Source organism: Tetrao urogallus (assembly GCF_951394365.1).
Source record: "Tetrao urogallus genome assembly, chromosome: 6".
In the NCBI taxonomy this organism is placed as follows: Eukaryota; Metazoa; Chordata; class Aves; order Galliformes; family Phasianidae; genus Tetrao; species Tetrao urogallus.
In genome coordinates this window covers 28,054,918-28,073,820 of record NC_136819.1, presented here as the reverse complement: position 1 = coordinate 28,073,820, position 18,903 = coordinate 28,054,918, and the positions used below count along the sequence as shown (strand labels likewise).

The window sequence follows — 18,903 nt, the reverse complement described above, 5'->3', positions numbered from 1 at the left end:
GTACATAACTCTTGTCTAGAAGAAAATTCTTCCTGTATTTTGAAGCTTGGTTCTTCAACTTCATTCTTGGAGCTTTTTGAATTACAGTCTAGTCCAGTTTGAGATTCAGCTAAGCGTAAGAAAATCAAGATGAGAATGGTTCAACTTGTAGTGTAGCTGGGAGGCTATAGGACACCCATCTTTGGGAAAGCTAGGTTTGCCACGTATAGTACTTCAGTCACTCTGTATTCTGAGGTGCCTCCAGCTTTGAATGGAATGACCTGGGGAATGTCCCTGTGGGGCTATCTTTGCTTTCCTGCCAGACTGTGCAGAGAACTTGCTTGCGATATTGAGCTCCTGTAAAGCCTGTAGAAAACATGACCTAATATTTACAACTAAGCTAACCACATCTAGGGTGAAAATATGAAGTGTGCTTGAGAGGCTTTCCAGTGAGACAGGACTAATAACTCTTTACAGTTCTACCCAGCCAATGGTAAATTTTGAGTGCCTGTTCTGACAAGTCCCCTGGCAGAGATGAGTCATTCCTGGAGGATAAACAGATCTGCCCAGATATTAGATTCTGATTTGTTCAACGGTCCTGAACAGATCCAAAAGTCAGAAGAAAAATGGCTTGGCAGAATCACAAAGTATTCTCCAGTGTTCCTTGATGTTTAAAAAACAAAAACAAAACAACCTTGAAGTTTCACGATTGCTCTCCTTACCCACCACACCATAGCAAAGCTAGACCTAATGCAGAGAGCAACTTGAGCAATTTCAGCCACCTAAGGCTTTGGGCTTTCCTGTTAGGTTTCCACGCAGATTAAAGTAGAACAACACAGCACAAAGCAGTCTTCTGTGTGCATGCCATTACTAGATCTGCCTTGGCCAAAATTCCATATTAGTACTTTTTGGATAGGCTGAGTCAGAGGCAACAGCTGCTGCTGCTGAAAGGATGAAAAATGAATCTGCTGCAAAAGGCTGATTAGTGAACGAAGGAGGCCTACCAGGACAGAGCTTTAAAGCAACTTGGCTAGCATAGGGATCTTCTCATGCAAGCATAGGAAGACAGGGCTTCTCTCTAAACTCTAAAATCCTGGGTTTCTGCCTTCTCTCTGGTAAGGACTACCTCAGTCAGTGCCAAGTCACAAAATGAGCTATGGCAGAATTGGGGTTAGAAGGAAGGCCTGGGTAAGGAGAAGCCCAGTGTTGTGTACTGTAGGTTAGCAGTGACTTTCTGAATTTCACCCTGTGCTGAAAGGGGAGCAGTGTAGTCCTACAGCTGCTAGTGTTACCAGCCATGTGACGTATTTCATCTGGGGTGCCTCCTGAGGCTTAATTGCAGGTCTCTTGTCACGTGCTGGTTGAGATGAGTTTTGCTTTGCTGTGTTGTTAGGGTGTGTTGCCTTCAAAGAACTGCCCACTAAGCATCAATAATGGTATTTATTTATCAGTCAGGCAGGTCAGCACAAACCAGTTGTCTCTGCAGTCTCAGAATCTAGTCCTCAAAATCAGCATGAGCACGTGGCAGTTACTTTCTTTTCTAGGTTATCGTCTCTCATTGGTTCTGCAGGTGGTTTTCCTGACACCAGAGAACATAGTGTTTGTCAGGCATTTATCCTAAGAAGGCACCATTGCTATACCCAGATGGAAAACTCACATAGGAACTGCCAAGGAAACAGCAGGGTAAATGTGCAGATTATGTCTGAATTATGAGCAAGTTTTAGGTTTGTACATTTCTGGAAGGAAATAAGCAGGGTCAAAGTGAGAAAGCAAGGCTGTGGGAAGATCTAAGTTGGAGTTTAAAATTAGTCCCAGTAATCGAGGACAGTGAATGTTACATGGCTTCAAGTACCATGCTAATGCCTTTTCTACTAAATCGCCTCTGCGCAATAGGTGCCATTACTGCCTGTTCCCTTTTTGAAAGGATACCAAATTATTTTGACAATTCTGTTATCTTTTTTTAAATAATGTTTTTCTTTTTGCAATGTAAAACAAGATTTAGAATTGAGTGAGCTGCCAGTGAGAGGAAAGGAGACACCTGGCAAGTTAACTGCCCTTGCCCAGTGTGGTGAACACTTTTGTGCTCCTCACATTTCTTAGTGAAATTTCTTAGAGCTTCAGTCTAAAGCCTATGTAGCTTTCTTAGGGGCTCCCCCTCAATCAAGAAAGAGAGGAAAGAAAATAGAACCTAGCTGAGTGTTTCTCATGCAATTGTGAGGGTTGAGGTTTCAAGATCAAAACTGTGGATTCTGCGGATCGTCTAAGGTTGTTACAGCACTTCCTTAATTTCCTTCTCCTAACATGTGGCAATAATTATAGGGTGGCTGGAAGAAGGCACAGGGAGGCCGGAAGTGGCCTTGGAAAATTTGAAAAAAAGTAATGCATGTCACTTGGAAATCTCCATTGTGCCACTGGGAGAGCAGATCTCTTTGTTAGACTGACTGCTCAGAGCCATTGTGCTGCTGTCTCCAACTGCACCCCAGCTGCAAGTTGTTGCCAGCTGGTTCTTCTTTAGCTCTGGATTTTGTCCTATTTTATCTGGTCTAGCATGCAGTGAAGTCCCATGTTTTGGAGGGAAAAATGAATTTGAATGACACAAAATAATTTTTTATTTGCTTGAATTTTACTGGGGGATTTGTCTAAATGAAGAAGAACTGTCCAAGGGGCAAACACAGAAAGCTCTATTTTGTATTGAGAAAGTCTGTAGCAGCCTCAGAGCACCAGTGGAAGCTTCACATAGCCTAAACATTTTGACTCTAGTAGAATGTAAATAGAATTTGCATTTGAGATCAAAATTTGATGCCAATGGTGCTCTTTTTAGGAGAGAGAGGAGCCACTGGAAAAATATAATCATATTTATAATGGAAAGGAAGACAAGACCCATAATTAATGTGGCATTAGCAGGCTTCCTCCATGGTTGACTAATCACAGCTGAGTGTTAATAAGCATAGAGTTTTTTTAAATACTGTTGTAACATGTTAATTAAGATAATTTGGCTCCATGTGTCTCTTGAGTTACCAGATGGTGACTGCATTGGTGGAAGGCTGCAATTAGTCTTTTCTTTCTTCCTTTTTTCTCCCCCTGCCCTGAAGAAAAGGCATTTGGGCAACAGGGAAGGAAGAAGAGGGGAAAAAAGTAAAAGGCGGCTTTGGCATATACAGGATGGCTGTGTGAGCGCTTGTCTAATTGTATGGATGTGTGGCTGTATGATTATGTATACATACATGTATATGTATAATCTCTGCTTTGTTTCTTTCTCATTTAGCCACGTTATGACATTAAGAAAAATAAGCCTCTTCTTCAGAATGTGTCTTCGCTAGGGGAACTGTATTGTCCCAGTAAAGGTTCCTGTCCTGCTCAGTTTGATATTCTATCACTGACTTAAAGTAAGCAGCATGTGCAGCTGGTAAAGACAGAGAGCTGACTTTTTCAGTGAGCTTTGGCCTCTGCTCAATGCACTGAGCCCATAGGAGAGTTATGTTTTGCAGTGTGTTTTTAGGAAGGCTTAAAATATTTTAGGGACAGGGTCGACTAGAAATGTGTGTGCTCACAATAGAGGCTTTTTATTGACTTCTGCTTCCTGTAAGTAGCATATAAAGGGGTTCTTTAGCCTCAGCTGTTGTGACTGGGCTCTGACAGCAGCTGCTGTCTCGGGTTTGCCCCTCTGGGAAATGACCCATCTGCTCATGTGCTAGAGAGAGCCAGTGTGCTGGAAAGGAGAAGGTTCAAAATCTGTTGCCTTGGTTCCTGGCCCCATCTCTGTCAGAAAAATTGCAGATCAGTGAAAGTCTTGGCCATCTGATTGTCTGTCTTTTATGGTGCGCATGTTTAGCCTCCGGCTAGAAATGCTACTATTTCTGAGGGGCAGAGGCTAGCTTGAGCCTGGGTCTCTTTTCAGGTGTTGTAGCTGTAGCTTCTGTGTGTATAGCTAAAAGATGCAGGCTAGCACACTTATGAGCAATGTGGAAAAAAACAAATTCTTGAGGTCAGCACAGTATGTTTTATCTCTACCTGGAAGACTTATCCATTTGTTAGGGCAGAGACTTTCTAATAACACACAATTGTCTACTGCAGTTGAAGTTAATTTTACTTGGGCTAAAAACAGTCCCCAAAATGCTGGATGTTGGAAAAGGGTTGCATCACAAGTACAAGTCCCTGAGTGCAACCACAGAGCAGATCATTGCCGAGCTTCTTAGAGCCAGCCTGCCAGGGGAAACTCCACTCCAGACCACGTGGCTCTCTTGTGTTCAGCACAGACCTGCTGTTACCTGCAGTGGCTTTTATCCATCAAATTCTTGATGAGCCATTTCCTGGCCTAGTATTGGTATTAATCTGAACACGTGGAGAACAGTGCTGGAGCAGCAAGTGTGTAAGGGGAAACTGCTGAAGGCTTTTCGGTGCATTCAGGCAAACATGACTGGATGGATATGAGAAGGTATTTAGCACTCAGAAATGGAGCTGTTCTCTGACTTGCTGGAGTGTGTGGGTGGAGGTGACTGGTTTTTGCATTTACCGTCTCATGCCTTTCCTAAACACATCTCCTTGTCATTGCTTTCTCAACAAGAAGCAAGATGCAGCAGTGTGATCAAAGCCTATCTAGGTGCTTCATCTCTGCAAACCAGCTGCCTGGGACACGGTTTTGCTTTGGCATAAGATGGTGTTTATTGACGTAGCTAGCTGTAAAGAGGGTATGAACTGATGCAGGTTTGCTTCTTGCTGAAATTAAGCAGCAGCTTTCAGAAGAGGGTTCTACAAGTTTTTTCTGCTGTTCATAGGCTAGTTTTTGTGCTTTTTAAATTCATCACATTGTTAGGTATGGGTCTGCCCTACCACAGTGATGTGGGAGGGTATGAAACAATCACTTATCCTGGGGGGGGAGGGGGGGGAGCTTAAATTTTAAAAAGCAACAGGTTTTGACTTGCATGAGAACTTGCAGTTCCTCCAGTTAGGTATCAGCTGAGGCTGAGGCACTGCAGTCTGTTGCAGGCTCTGAGAGGCTTGTTGCCTTTGTTGTTGCTCAAGAAGCTGCTAAGTGAGCTTGGCAACTCTGACTGGTTACCTACTGCTGTGGCTGAGGATAGCAGTGACACTATTATCTGGTTGGGTCACGTTCATGCTTCTCTGAATACCAGTGACAGAGGTTGGGAATACATCCAATAAATAAAGAGATCCAGGAACGGGCAAAGGATGGGTTAAATTGTTTCCTTATTGGCTTACCAAACAACCAGGAGACTAGTGCAGAGGTCAGGTAGTGCCCTGCTGGTAATAATTGAAACTCTGAAAAGAGAGAAAACAATGTCTCTTCTGCAAATAGCAAATACAGCCAGAGCTCTTGCTAGCAAATTCATTCATTGGCTTCCTAAGGCGAAACTAATGTTTGGTGCCACTCCTGAGTAGGATCCAGCACTCTGAATTACCAGACCCTCCACAAGCCAAAACCAGCACAACTGCTGCTCTCTGACTTGCACTCTCAGCCCTCCATCTGGCTGGCTGCATCAGGCTGTCACATTTGTATTGTATAAAAAGCGTTCTGTAAAAAAGGCAGCTTGTGGATGAACTTAAATAATAATTGTAAGAAAAAAAGAAAAGCTATTGCTGTAGGCCAATTCAGGGCACTAACTGGAGAGAAACAGTGAACTGGCTCTGTTATTTTCAGTGTGGTGTTAATTAAACTTGAACCTCAGGTCTCAGGTCCTGGAAAAGGGCAGCGTCTGGAGAAGGCTTCAGCTGGTGTTTCTGCCCACCCGTTTAACTGGCAGGACCCAGGTTGAGAGGAGTAGAGGAGGATTACTCTCAAGAGTGCCCTTGAGACTGGGGCTTTTGAAGATCCTTGCCAGCAGCTAGTAACAGCTTTTGCAGCTCCTTCTGTCCTACTGAAATGATGCGGACACACAAATTATCCAATTTGAAAATCAGAGGCCTCTACGGCCGGGGCAAGTAATTGGATGATATCCCTATCTTGTATTTATTTTGGATGCCTTACTAGAAGTGCAGTTTCTATAGCTAGTGGAGAGTCCTGCCTGAGAGAATAATGATGGCCGTGTTTCAGAGAACCAGAGGCTTGTGGAGAGGCGCTTCCTGCTGCTGCAGTATTTGCTGTAGCAAATAAGGTAAATAGGCAGAGGCAGAGACTGAGGCCAGGAGGGAAACTCATCTGTGTGACAGGAGATATAAACAGAGACAAAAAGGGAAGGCAATCTTCCTTAAGCTGCTCGATGAAAATCCCACTGTAGGAAAGCCAGTATAGCACAAGAAAGTTAGTGTAAGGCTTCTGAGAGAGAGAATAGCAGCTGAAGCCAATCATATGGCCTCTAGTACAGGAACAGTTTTTAACTGGGTGCTTCTGTGTTCTCCTTCACAAAACTGTTTGCTCACCAGGTTGGACACCTAGGCACTGGTATGAAACAATCACAACAGGTTTAGCCAGACTGTCCAGGGGAGTGTGCATCTTGTTAGACCAGGAGAGTGGTTTTTGTCTGGAGGATGTTTTTCCTCTGAGTCTTTATAACATCAGTTAAATGGAATAAATCTTGAATATGAGGAAAAAGAACAGCTTAGCATCTCCTGGTCTACCTATGGAAGGCAAGGAGATGCTGACAGATCTGAGCTGGGCACTTGTTAAAGGAGCCAGCTGAGGAGTTGTCTTTACCCTGGCGGTGGGGTTTTGTTTTGCCTGGTATCAAGGGGGTGGGGAACTGCAGCATATGAATCTGAAGGCTGGGCAGCAATCTCAGCCACCTCTCTTAAGAAAAGGACTAGCTTCCTGCTGGGGATTGCAGAAGTCACGTAGTCTCCCCCCATGCTGTTTCCAAAATGCTTCTCAATGGACTGGTAAGTATTCTAAGATGCCACTATGAGGATTAATATGCTGGAACACACGTAGTCTGTGAGGAGCTGACATGAGGCCTAGTCCTGCTTCCTCTTAAAGTTATTGGAATTTGGACTGGATGTAATATGAACAGTAACTTTGATTAGTCAAAACTCTTCCTGTCCTACCTTTAGTGATTTTTGTGCCTTGCTGTGGAGAAGTATAATAAATTTTACTACGTTCAGTGCATAACATCCCTTTGTTGAGCAATGTTTTCCTAATCTGTCCACCCACATAAGGTGAGCAATGCAGTGGTTTGTTATCGCTTAGTTACAAACCTAGTTACGCACTCCAGCAGATGATGATTAGTATTTGTCTTCTTGTAAGAATGTATTGCATTGAGGAGGTTTTGGTTTTCATCATCTCTGCGAGGTCAGACTGCTCAGCAAAGGAGGTGAGTGGCTGAAATACAATTTGAGCGTTTGGTGCAGAAGGAGATGTAAGACCCCTGCTAGGATCTGAGAGATGATGCTTATAAAAAGAAATGAAAAGAGTGCAAAGACCCACAGCTCTGGTGAGATGCCTTTATCAATGCTGCCAGAGTATACAGAGTCTGCGCTATGCAGGTCGCTACTGTGGAGCTTTCATACATCTGTGGTGATAGTCTGGTCATATTCAAGTATATTTTAATTTTATATTGTATGTGTAAGTGGACTGTATTGCACTTGTTCCTTAACACGGTAGTCTGATCATGCGTGGGTTTGGGAAATCTGCTCATGTCTGAATTCTGCTCTTAGAGATCAGGGCTCAGCTGTGCCTCTTCTGTGTTTTGTATACATTACTCCCTCACTGTCATCCCACAAAGTTATTTTCTTGCATCTGTGGTATTGCCTGTGTTTGGTTCTGTGTAGCATTTAAGTTGTAAAGAGCACTTTGTAGCGTAAAGAGCACTTTGTAGCGCTGTCTCTGGTCAGAGTTCAGGACTATGGCTTGGCTTCAGCGCAGCCAAGCTGTGGAAGATCCATTTCATTCTTTGGTGATTGGGTTAATCAATTTGGCCTTCTGACGTCCTTTTTTTTGTCTCCCAAATGAAGCCCAACACAGCTGCCTGCAACCCATTGCAGCTGCCTACACGTCTGGTCTAAGAGGAAGCAAGTGGGTATTGTTGAAGCCATGAGTGAGGAGGCCTGTGAAGGTACCAGTGCGATGACACTGCTTGTAGCTACAACAGAAAAGCAGTTCCTTGCAGCACAACGCAACACTGGTTGTTGCCTAGTTGCTCGCTGTTATCCAAAGAACAGGTTAATGCTCCGTTCAAGGAGGGTGGTATTTTCTCATGTGACGTAGACACAGAAATGGTGCTTACCATTTGATTTGATAGGAAGCTGGATGGAGGTTCATACTGGCACAGCGTTTTTTTCATTCACGTATTAAAATCTTGTCTTGCATTTTCGTGGGCAATATATTAAATACCTAATATTTTGGAATAGCATCTGCAGAAACTTCAGTACATGATTTTATTTTTGTCCATCAATCAGTTGCTTTTTCTCTGAACAGAATTCAGTGATGCAGAAAACGCTTGGTCTTTTCATCAGTTATCTCCTGCCTGCTTTCCAGCCCTGTGTGTTGGCAGAGAACCAGCTCTCAGGAGAGGTCAAACGTCAGCACCTCTTAGAAACTGGGCTTCAGGCAGTAGAATTCTCCCTTCTTTGTGCAAAAGACTGTGATGTTCAAAACCACTGTCCCCTTGCATCCTTGGATCATGACAAATGATGCTGCTGAGAACAATTGCAAGCCTGGGATGTCAGTAATCCTCTAAGAAGTTGATAACTTCTTGACTTGTCTCTGTTTTTCCTCGGTGCCTGGCACATGTGTTTGTTTCAAGAAGTTTCATAAACTCTGGAGTACTTCCGAGAACCCTGTGTTTCAGGGAGAGAGATGATGATGCTCCTCTGTGTTTCTTTGTATTTCAAATAGAAGCTAATGCCATTGAGAACGTAAGCCCTCGATGTTGGGGAGTATGTGGTTACAATATCTGTTCTTAAGTGTCCCACAACTTAAGAGGAATTTTTGTAACCTTTTGGGAAGCTTCAATGTATCCACTGTATGCCACCTCCTTTGAAAACTTGCAAAGAGTGTATCTGGGTATGCTGGTTTTGCAATGTCCTTCGAAATCTGTCCTGCCCCAGCTGGGGCTGAAGTACTGAAAAATTCTCCTCTGTTGTTTAGTTGGTGTGGCTCAGAAAGCATTGGGCAGTGTGCCGAGGTAATGTTAGCTTGAGGCTGGGCAGCAGCATGCAAACCTCACTGAAGGTTGAAAGCACGAAGCCTGGATGGGAATGGGAGCTGGCAGAAGGACTGGGGCAGGTTCCTTGCTCCCAAACCTTGCACTGCCCCTTCACAGCATGATCGTGCTCCAGGCTGCTGATCGGCAGCACTTCCCTTCTGCCTGTGTAGTCCATCCATGTGTGTGGCCAGGAGAGGCCTGTTCTGTCAGAGTGAAGGTGTCTTTTTTTGAAGTGTTTGTGGTGTTCTTTGGTGTCAAATGCCCTCAGGAAGAGGTAGGAGGAAAAGGGGGTGACTGATTCTGAAGCACTCATGGATGAAGATGGCTCTAGGTCAAGGGGCTGAGCACATAATGAGCAGCTGCCCCTCTCCTTTGCTGCTGAGCAGCCTGTGGAGGTGGTGGGGAGCAGACCAGTCTGCAGTGGCATACCTGCAGATCTGAACCTAAAGCACCTGCACAACGAAGCCAAATTAGGGCCCCATGGGATTGCTTATGCCGTGGTATTTGCAGGCCTTTGAGAGTTCCACTACGGGCGTATGTGAGTCCCTTTTTGGTTGCTAGCTGATTTTTGCAGATAACTCAGCACACATGGGTGACAAAGGGAGCTCTGGCTGCAACTGGAGAGCAGAGACCATGTGAATGCTGCTGAGAAACAGCAAGCTTCCTTTGCCGGGTTGGGCTGAGCTGGTTGCTCCTCAGCCCTCTGAACAGCAGCTCTCTGGCTCTACCAGCTTAAGATTTGATTTTAGGGTCCTCAACAGAATGTGTTGTTCTGTGTGACCCTCTACAGCACCCAAAGGGACAAGCCTCCTGCAGGAAGCTGTGCTAGCCATGTCTCCTTATCTCATCTGCTGGCTAATGTAGGCCTTAAAACAGAGGGGCCAACAGCCTATTAGGCTCCTCCGGAAATGGGAAACTTGTGTGCATGTGTGGGAAAGTAACTGCTGGTGCGAGGCAGCGTGGCAAGGGGCTCAGATGGCCCCTAAGCAATTCCAGATGCCTCCTGTGGCATCAGACATGTGCGGAAGCTGTCCCTGCTGCTGTGGCAACGGAGGTTTTTCCCACAGCTCTCTGCCATTGCTTGGAGAGGTACTTGCTGTGTGGTTGAGAATATTTCTAGTGCTCAAATCGGTCCTTACAATTTAGCAGGAAGCACCTCTGTCCTGTAAAGTGCTTAGATGTGAAGTGTGTGGTGAATCTGTCACTCAGCTGCATTGGATGGGCTTTCAGTGAAAGCACGTTTTAGCTGTGTAAGGCAAAGAGTTAAAACCTTGGTTTACAACATTGGAAATGGTCACAGAAAAAAAAATAAACTTAGAAGCTGCAAATCAGTGTTCAGGAGGGACAGGACAGTGGCTTCTCTGAAGCTTATTTAAGAATAAATCTCATCGAGAACAAAGTTTTATTGAGAGGCTGTTTCTTAGACCCCTGTTAACGTTTTCTCTCAAAAAGTAAATTGAATTGCAGTTATAAAGCTGGCAGAACTCATACCACAGGGCTTTTGGCTTCACTCAGCACTTCGTCTTGGGTTTTACTGGCATTTACAAGGCATTGCCCATGATGCCTTCACACATGTGATTAGGTTCAAGGGTCACTTGCAGCAGTGTAGCAGATTTTTCTGTAGTGGAATGTACCTCCAAAGTTTTCTCAGTCTTTTTAGGCCCTGCACTGAATCCAGTTAACTGAAGCTTGCCCAATTGGTTTCTCACATTCAAGGATTAGGGGCAAGCCTGGATAATTGCACTGTGGTAGAATAGAGTTGGTGGGTTGCTTGGTTCTCCATGCCCCAGAATACATCTGGAGGGGTGTTTCATGTGTTTTCTCTTGTGAAGCTAGAGAAGTTGATCCAATTTTACAGATTTCTCCCTTATAGTCAGATGGGTGTGTGGCATGAAGACGTATTAAGGCTGTTCTGCAATCATCAAGAGCTGCCAAAGGAGATGAAATTCTGAGAAGCACAATCCTCCTGTTTCTAGTGCAGTTTCCTCATTTTTAGTTTATTTGAATAGCTATTGAAAATTCTACGAGAAACTTTCTCACACTTAGTATGTCTGTGTCTATTAGGATAGAGGGGATACAAAGAGAAATGCAAAGCGCTTTCAGCACTGCAGACTTCATGTAGATAAATGAGTGGTTTATGTTAAAAATATCTTTGTAACTAGTTGATTTTTTTTTTTTTAATGGGCTAGAAAATGTGGCTCTAATGCGGGATGGTATGTAAAATCAGGGATTGTAACTTCTGGGTCAGCTCTGTACCTTGACACTGTACCTGTATACAACAAGGTCTTCGCATTCCTCATTCATTTCAGAAGATGGTCTTGCCCTTCTTCCATATGAGGTTTGGAAGGCTAATCAGAGATCCTGGCTGTTCACTTCAACCCCTAGTCACTCATGAAGCTGCTGTGGGGAAAGGGTAACATCAAGGATTTTCTGGGCTTCTCTTATGCAGGATTCTTGTTGTAACAAACTTAAATGTCACTGTGTGAAAATATCATCCATTCATTGCCTGCCAACTAGATTGTATGGCTGGGATAATAAGCTTACTTAGCAGTCACAAAAGACATATCAGAGGTGAAACTAAGCAGTATATTTTGCTGTTGTGTGACAGTCTTTCTTCTTGTTTTTAGTAGTTTCTTCTCAATTTAGCGAGTGTTCTTAAGTGGAAGTTAATCTATGTGCAATATGCAGCAGACATCTTCCTCTGAGACAACTACTATGATGCTTTCTCTCATTTCCAGATTGTCCCCAGCCACCACAACCTGAGAATGGAGGCTACAAATGCCATCCTAGTCCCTGCAATGACCCTCTGACTTCAGGCAGTGTCATAGAGTATCTATGTGTTGAAGGCTACATGCTGAAAGGAGACTATAAATACCTGACCTGTAAGAATGGAGAGTGGAACCCTGCCATGGAAGTTAGCTGCAGACTCAGCCCGGGTGAGTACTCATTTTATTCAGCGGGACATTCAGAATTACACTGGCCTTTACATTAGCTTTTCAGATTCACTTTAGACAGTGTTGTGCTGAAGCAACCCATACTGCTGTGCTTACTGCTTCAGCAGTTTTCTAAATGCTGCTCACAATCATAGCTCTTTGTCAGAAATGCCTCTTCTCTAGCTGCCCATCAGATGCTAACTCTGGAGTCCTTCCTGCAAAGAGAAAGCCTATGGAGAGTAGTATAAAGTTACTTAGGTGGACACTTTCTTTGACAGCTCTCATCTCAGAAACAGGCGAGGCCTTGAAACTGAAGCATTTTCCCTGCTCCTGATAGGTTTGACAGTGCATCTTCCTCAGTGGTGTACCTTTCTGTCCACGTGTATATGCATGTCAGTACACAGACCTGATCTCCTTCTTTGCAAATTAACTAACTGTTGGCCTCCTGTGGCAGAGAGCTTCATGGTGCTACTTTACACTGTACTGGCAGGAAAAGACATTGCTGACAAATGGTGTCTGCTTCTCTCCAAATCAATGTGGGCAGTTTTTGTTTTATGGTTTTTACCAGTTGAATGGGATTTCCTTCATGAAAGGAAAAAGGTAGAAAGGTTTGCAGGAAAATTCATTGTACAGCTCTTATCTGCCACCTGCTTTTCTGGATTTAAAGCATGGGTACTGGATAAAGAGAAAATCCTTTTGCTCTTCAAGTTTGGCCTGCTGTTAGAATTTAACTGCTCAGTCATCTAGAGTCAGTAAGATGCGTGCAGTCTGAGGTTATGTCATGTAATCCACAAAGCAGAATGTGTTAACTTAATCAGAAATAAACACAAAAGCTTGTTCAAGGTCCTTTTGGAGCTAGCTGCATATCTGAAAACTCTAGAACATCTTGTCCTGTCCCAAACACACTATCAGTATCTGTCACGGCCACTCCAACAGCTCCTTCCTGTGACGTATAAGAAAGTGGGACTGGAAGTTCACCTGGCAGCAACCGGATCCTGAAGAGGCTTTTAAATTCAGCACAGGCTTCCTTTCCCCTTGCTGCACCCAGGCGGCAGAAGAAAGCTTTGCAAGTGGAGCTCTGAATGGTGTTCCGGCACAATGGCGCTTGGTTTACCTCAGGGCTAAAGGAATTGTGTTGTGATGAGATGCAGTCCCTCAGATTTCTTTAACATCCTGTAGGTTTGGTGGCCTTAAAATGTGTGGGGTTTCAAAAGCCTGGCTGAGTGATAAAGCTATTGCTTTCACAGTACTGGCTTTGAAACAATTGCTCAGTCAGTTGAGGTTTAACGAACAGGAGTCCTCTGCAAAACAAAAAGGAGGAAGACTGTGGAAAGAAAATGGATAGGTCTTAAGATGATGGATGGTGGGTAGCATCTCTCTTGTTCCATACACAACAAATGAAACCCCTGGCAATTATCAGCTATTTTCTGTAGCTCTGAGCCTGTCAGCCTCGCAGCCTTTTGACAGCTTCTTGTGAGCATCCTGTTGAAATCTGAGGTGGTGAATATGCTGAGCTGTACTCTGTGTGGTGAGTAGTCTTGCGGAATTGTATATCAATTCTGAATGTAGAGCACTCCTGTTTGCCTACCTTCTTCCCTGTCAGTGTATTTGTAGTGCCCTGAGTAATCTTGAAAATGGAAATACTTAGTCTTGTTTACCAGAAGGAAAAATGTAGTAGGTGCAGTTTTGACTTGGGGACACTTCAAGCTACTTTTGAACTTGTTTCAAGAAAATTTTCAGAATAACTGAATCCGTAAGTTTTGTCCTAAAATAAGATAAAATGCTAACAGTCTTTCCAAATTGCCTGCTTCAGGTATACCAATCAGGCTATACCCAGGCTATAGCTTAAAAACAATGGTCCTCCAGCTTTCTTCTTCTTGTTTGCTCTCTTTCCTCTTTATCTCTGTATGATAATTATTTTGCAGTTTGTCAACTGTTCCCCAGAGAATGTGATAAGTGTAGCAAAAAGAAATTGTGGAATTGCATAGGTGGGAATTTCCTGAAATGGACAGTAATGTTTGCTGCTGGAGTTCTGAGGTGTGTAGACATCTAACAGAGACATAAATTAAGGACAGAGACAGCACATGTGCAGGCAATTATGTGTTCTAAGGAGGTGAAAGAACTAGTGTGACATTCTAGGCATGACATGCAGTGCTCAGCTATGCCAGCTCCAGGCCCTTCTCTGCCAACTCCTAATATATTTGTGCCTTGCAATGGACCTTTAAAAGTCAAAATGTTTCTTGTACAGTCACGCAGCACAGATGAGGAAAGGGCAAGGGGGGGATAATGTGGACAGAGTATGTGTATCTAATACTGAAAACTCAGTGTCTTAAAGCAACAGCTCCCTTCCTTCTCCATTTCCTGCAGTATGTGTTTGTGTGAGAAAGAAATCGAATACTTCTGCATCTCAAATAATAGCAGGCCAGGTGAATTCCACTCCCTTTCTTTGGGAAACTGTTCAATTAGTCAAGAAAATCCATTATTTGGAACTTTTTCTATTGTTTGGCCTTAGAATATCCTGCTTTTTGTGCTAGACAATTGCTGACCTTGGTGGTGACATCAGGACATTTTTTTTGTTTAGCTGTTGCTCAATCAGATGTAAATATAACATGACCCTTACCACCACTCCCCTGCTGTCTGTATGTGACCAGCTTGCATCCTCTTTGTGTGTGTGCCATATGTTTTTCCAAAATACCCTTATATGTGCATGTTTTGTTTCATGTTTCCTTTGCAGTTGATGGAGAGGGATCAGTTTAAGCCCTGAAGGATGTAACTGCTCTGCCTTGATTTACCAGAAACTTGTGCTCTTCACCTTTGCCCCCAAAAATAGCTCTGGAAAGAAGGCAACATGAATGTTACTCGTTTCCTACAGTAGTAATGTAAGAGAGTGAATCATTTAGTGTTCTTCTTGATTTTGCAGAAAAGGACTCCCCGCCAACGATTGGAGTACCCACGCTATCCATAGTAGCCTCCACAGCGAGCTCTGTCGCTCTGATTCTTCTCTTAGTTGTGCTGTTTGTGTTGTTGCAGCCAAAGCTGAAGTCGTTCCATCACAGCAGGTAAGTGTAGCTGGGGCTTAGACAGGCTCCAGGTATTTTGTTTCTCTGCAGCAGAGAAACTCAACAAGGGGCTTGGTTTGGGCCTTCATTTTACTTCCCTGCCCTACTTCTGCCCTGTGAGTCAGGGCAGTTCCCAGGAGAGGCTATTTTCAGTCAGAAACTTCAGGTAAACTAGAACCTATGTTTGGATTATGAAGGGCAGGTTGGTGACAAGGCCTGGCAACAGTACAGTCTAATTTCCAGGAAAGAAGAGGCAGTGTTCCTGTGTCATATCTAAGCTATTGTTCTAATAGACTGTAGATCTCCATGGCTGACTTCTTTTAGCCTGCTGCAGTGAGCTACCTGAGTAGGCAGAGGGCTGTCTGGGTTTCACAGCCTGGCCTCACTGCCTCCCTTCTGTTTTCCCAGAAATAAGGTGCCTGTGTATGAATGCTGCACCCCACACTGCTGTATTCCTCAAATCACTGGCACCTCTGCCCCATGGTCCTCCAGCAGTAGTCTAAAACGCTGGCCAGCAATACCCATCTGCACTCACTTTTCTATCATACCACCTAATTAGTGGTTTCTTTCCCTTTTTCTGTGGCCTTAAATGTTAAAAGTTATAAATCCTACTATTGATCAATCTCCTGTCTCTTCTAGCCATGGGTAGTTACTGAAGTAGGTGTCTGGGTATATATGCATCTCCCCAAGTCTGTCTAAGTGGTCCTATGGTCCTGAATCCTGCCAGTATTGCTGATGATGTACATGTGCAAATATGCCATGGTTGCTTGCGCAGGGAGGAGAGCCCTTCTGGCCTAAGTCTGTGGATGAGAGAAGGGACCCAGCTGTAACACTGCTGCCAGCTGATGTCAAAAGTGTCACTGTGGAGTCCTTCTTCACAACAGATGAATAATATTTCATAAATAGGAGCAGAGATGTGCCTGTCCAACACTGGGAGGTTCAGGGGCCAGGTACAGGAATTTGTCCTTTTCTGCAGAAGTCTAAACCAGCGTGGAAAATACAAATTCAGTCTCAGGACTCTCACCCGTTGACCTAGGTTTATCCACACTGTGACAACTGAAGAGCTATCAGACCTACCTGTGCTAGCCAGTTATCTTACCAGCAGCATAGGTAGCAGAACAGCATTTGGTGTTTCAGAGCAGAGCACTATAACAAACTGAAATCAACAGTGGTCAGAGTTTTCTTTGTCTGCAGACTGCAACAGCAGAGGCCCTGATTCATGATCTTTGTCAGATTTAGCCATTGAGGCAGGTGAGGTGGGAGACAGTGTAACCTTCGTCACTTCGAATTACAGCCCCAATCATGTGTATGGCAGTTCACAGTAGAGCTTCAAAGCCATGCTTGTTTAACTTCAGTAATCCAGCATTCATGTTTGTAGTGAGCATTATAATTTTGCTGTGGTGAAGGTGGGAGGCTACCGGGGTTCTTGGTAACGAAAACACATATAAAATATAAGTGCTCAACTTTTCTCCCCTTTTTTTTTTTTTTGAGGCGAGACCAAGGTGTGTCTGGAGATCAGGTCTCTATCATGGTGGATGGTGTCCAAGTGGCCTTGCCATCTTATGAAGAAGCAGTGTATGGCAGCACAGGGAACTGCATTCCACCCTCGGACTCCCGGGTGCAAATTGTGCTGTCAGAGGGAGCTGGGCAGAACGGAACCAGAGAGATGCAGCAACAGGACCAAGGGGTTCGCAGTAGCCTTGATAGAGAAGATGAAGCCCCTGGACACTCTGGACTGTGTGAAGCTAGTGGTTCTCAGCGTTCTGAAACTGTTCTTGTGCATCAGGCTGCTACCTCTTCCTGGGTAGCTGGGATGGCTAGCAGTAGACCTGTACAGAAAGAACTCCAAGACTCAGAAAGCAGTGACATACAGAGCCTTTTATCACTCACTTCCTCTGAGGAATACACAGATGGTACGTGACTTGGGCAAGGAGCGCTATATGAGACTCTTAAAAGAGTATGCTGGGGTTCATAGAATCGTAGAATGGCCTGGGTTGAAAAGGAGACAGTGATCAAATAATTTCAATCCCCCTGCTACGTGCAGGGTTGCCAACCACCAGATCAGGCTGTCCAGAGCCACATCCAGCCTGGCCTTGAATGCCTTCAGGGATGGGGCATCCACAGCCTCCTTGGGCAACCTGTTCCAGTGCGTCACCACCCTCTGTGGGTTCTGTTTCTCAGTTTTGATTCAGCAAGCGATTTGCAGAGGAATGCTGACCTCAAGCATCATTGTGCAAAGGCAGTAAAATAGCTGCATTTATGCAAAACAAGTGGGTGGAAGTGGGAGGGTATGCTTGAAATACAAAGCCCTTGTAATGTTTAAGCTTCTTCATTTTTAGATGATTTTAGTTAGCAGCTTACTGTCACAGTACAGTGGGTGCTGCAGCCCAAGCATGTGGGAAAACATACGAAAACACAAGGAATGTGTTTGAACTTACTGTACAGAGCAGAGGTGCAAATCTTTTTAATAGTTAGAGGATCTTGTGTTCTTAACTTCACTGTTCTACCCTGAAGCTGTTACTTTACAATGGCAGAGCTGGTGTGAAGCTGCAGTCTAAGATTGCTTTTGCAGAGACTGCTGTGTCTTCAGACAAGAAAAGATGTAACTGGCTTGTAGATAGCTCAGGATAGAACTCATTTCTGTGGTGTCAAGCCCTACAGCCTTAGTAATGCCATCCAGAAGCCTTGCAATGAAGACAATTAAAGGAGATTTCCATTGAAGGATGGAAGTGGCAACATGTAACGAGATGGGCATTAAACCTCCAGTATGTAAACAGTGAAACCTAGAAGTGGTGCTTACTCAAAAGAGTCCACAGCATACTTATCACAGTGTGTTACCTCTGTGCTGTGTCATGTTCTGTCACTGCCTGGAAACGCATATTCCTTCTGATATAACTTGCACAATAACAGGTTGCCCTATACAGCAAAAAGCCATAAAGCTTGTGCTTATGGTTCAAAGATAAGGAAGCTGCAGCTACTGGAGGAGTCAGATAAGGGCAGGTGTTATATGTGTATTCTCAGCCACCCCAGACATAGCAAGAAACTACTTGTCTCAGACATGTTGAAAAACTAAGAGTTTGATGAGGTCATGGGGAAAAAAGAGAAGGAAGTTATTACCCTTCCCTGCACAATACTGAGGCTTTAGTGGGAATATTTTTTTCTTCTTGTGGGACTTCCAGTTTGAGAGGGAGGTGGAGGAAACAGGACAGGCACTGCTGGAAGCCTGCCAAGACAGTTGAGGCTGGGAGGGAGCTGGGTTTAATCTGGTGAAACATGAAGTATAACTTGACAGAGTCAGATTGGACACTAGGAAAATATTTCCTGCTAGGAGGGCAGTGCAGGGCCAGACATCTGAGATTTTTTAAGACTGGAGGTGATGATGGTCCTGCTTGCATAGGCAGGTTGGCCCTCCAGAGGTCCCTTCTGCTATGCTACAATGACAAGAAGAGTGCTGTTACCACATAATGGAAATGGGACCCTGTCTTGCAAGAGTAGTTTTTATGGTGTGTGTTGAATGACAGAAGTTTGACTTTTTTTTAACTTTGTTTCTCTCCCCACCATTCAGATATTCCCTTACTGAAGGAAGCATGAGGCCTGCTGTACGTGTCTAGCCTTCTCGCTCTTGGATTTCTTCCTTCTCCCCTCCCTGCCTTCAGGACAGAAGCACTCTGTGCAGCCTTCCCCATCCTCGCGAGCTGTGCCCTGGATACCTCTAAGCAGAGATGCCCTCAGCTGAAGATCCAAAGGATGTCGCCAGGTTGCCTCCTGGATGCACCAGTGGGGTTGGTGCAGTGCTGGCTTCCCCATTCCATATGCGTCAGAGACTCAAGGAACGTA

General features: G+C 44.4%; 1 protein-coding gene across 2 annotated transcripts in view; it reads left to right on the top strand.

Annotated features, from left to right (window-relative positions):
* The window catches only part of SUSD6 (sushi domain containing 6), a gene marked incomplete at both ends in the record, with an annotated part of 41,303 nt that extends 22,646 nt beyond the window's left edge, over positions 1–18,657 (top strand). For both annotated transcript variants that reach the window (XM_079537195.1, XM_079537194.1), the window contains 4 exons: positions 11,813–12,010; positions 14,928–15,066; positions 16,558–16,979; positions 18,632–18,657. In XM_079537195.1, coding sequence (XP_079393321.1) covers positions 11,813–12,010; positions 14,928–15,066; positions 16,558–16,979; positions 18,632–18,657 — 785 coding nt within the window. The remainder of the gene's footprint in view (positions 1–11,812; positions 12,011–14,927; positions 15,067–16,557; positions 16,980–18,631) is intronic.
* Positions 18,658–18,903: the final 246 nt, after the last annotated feature.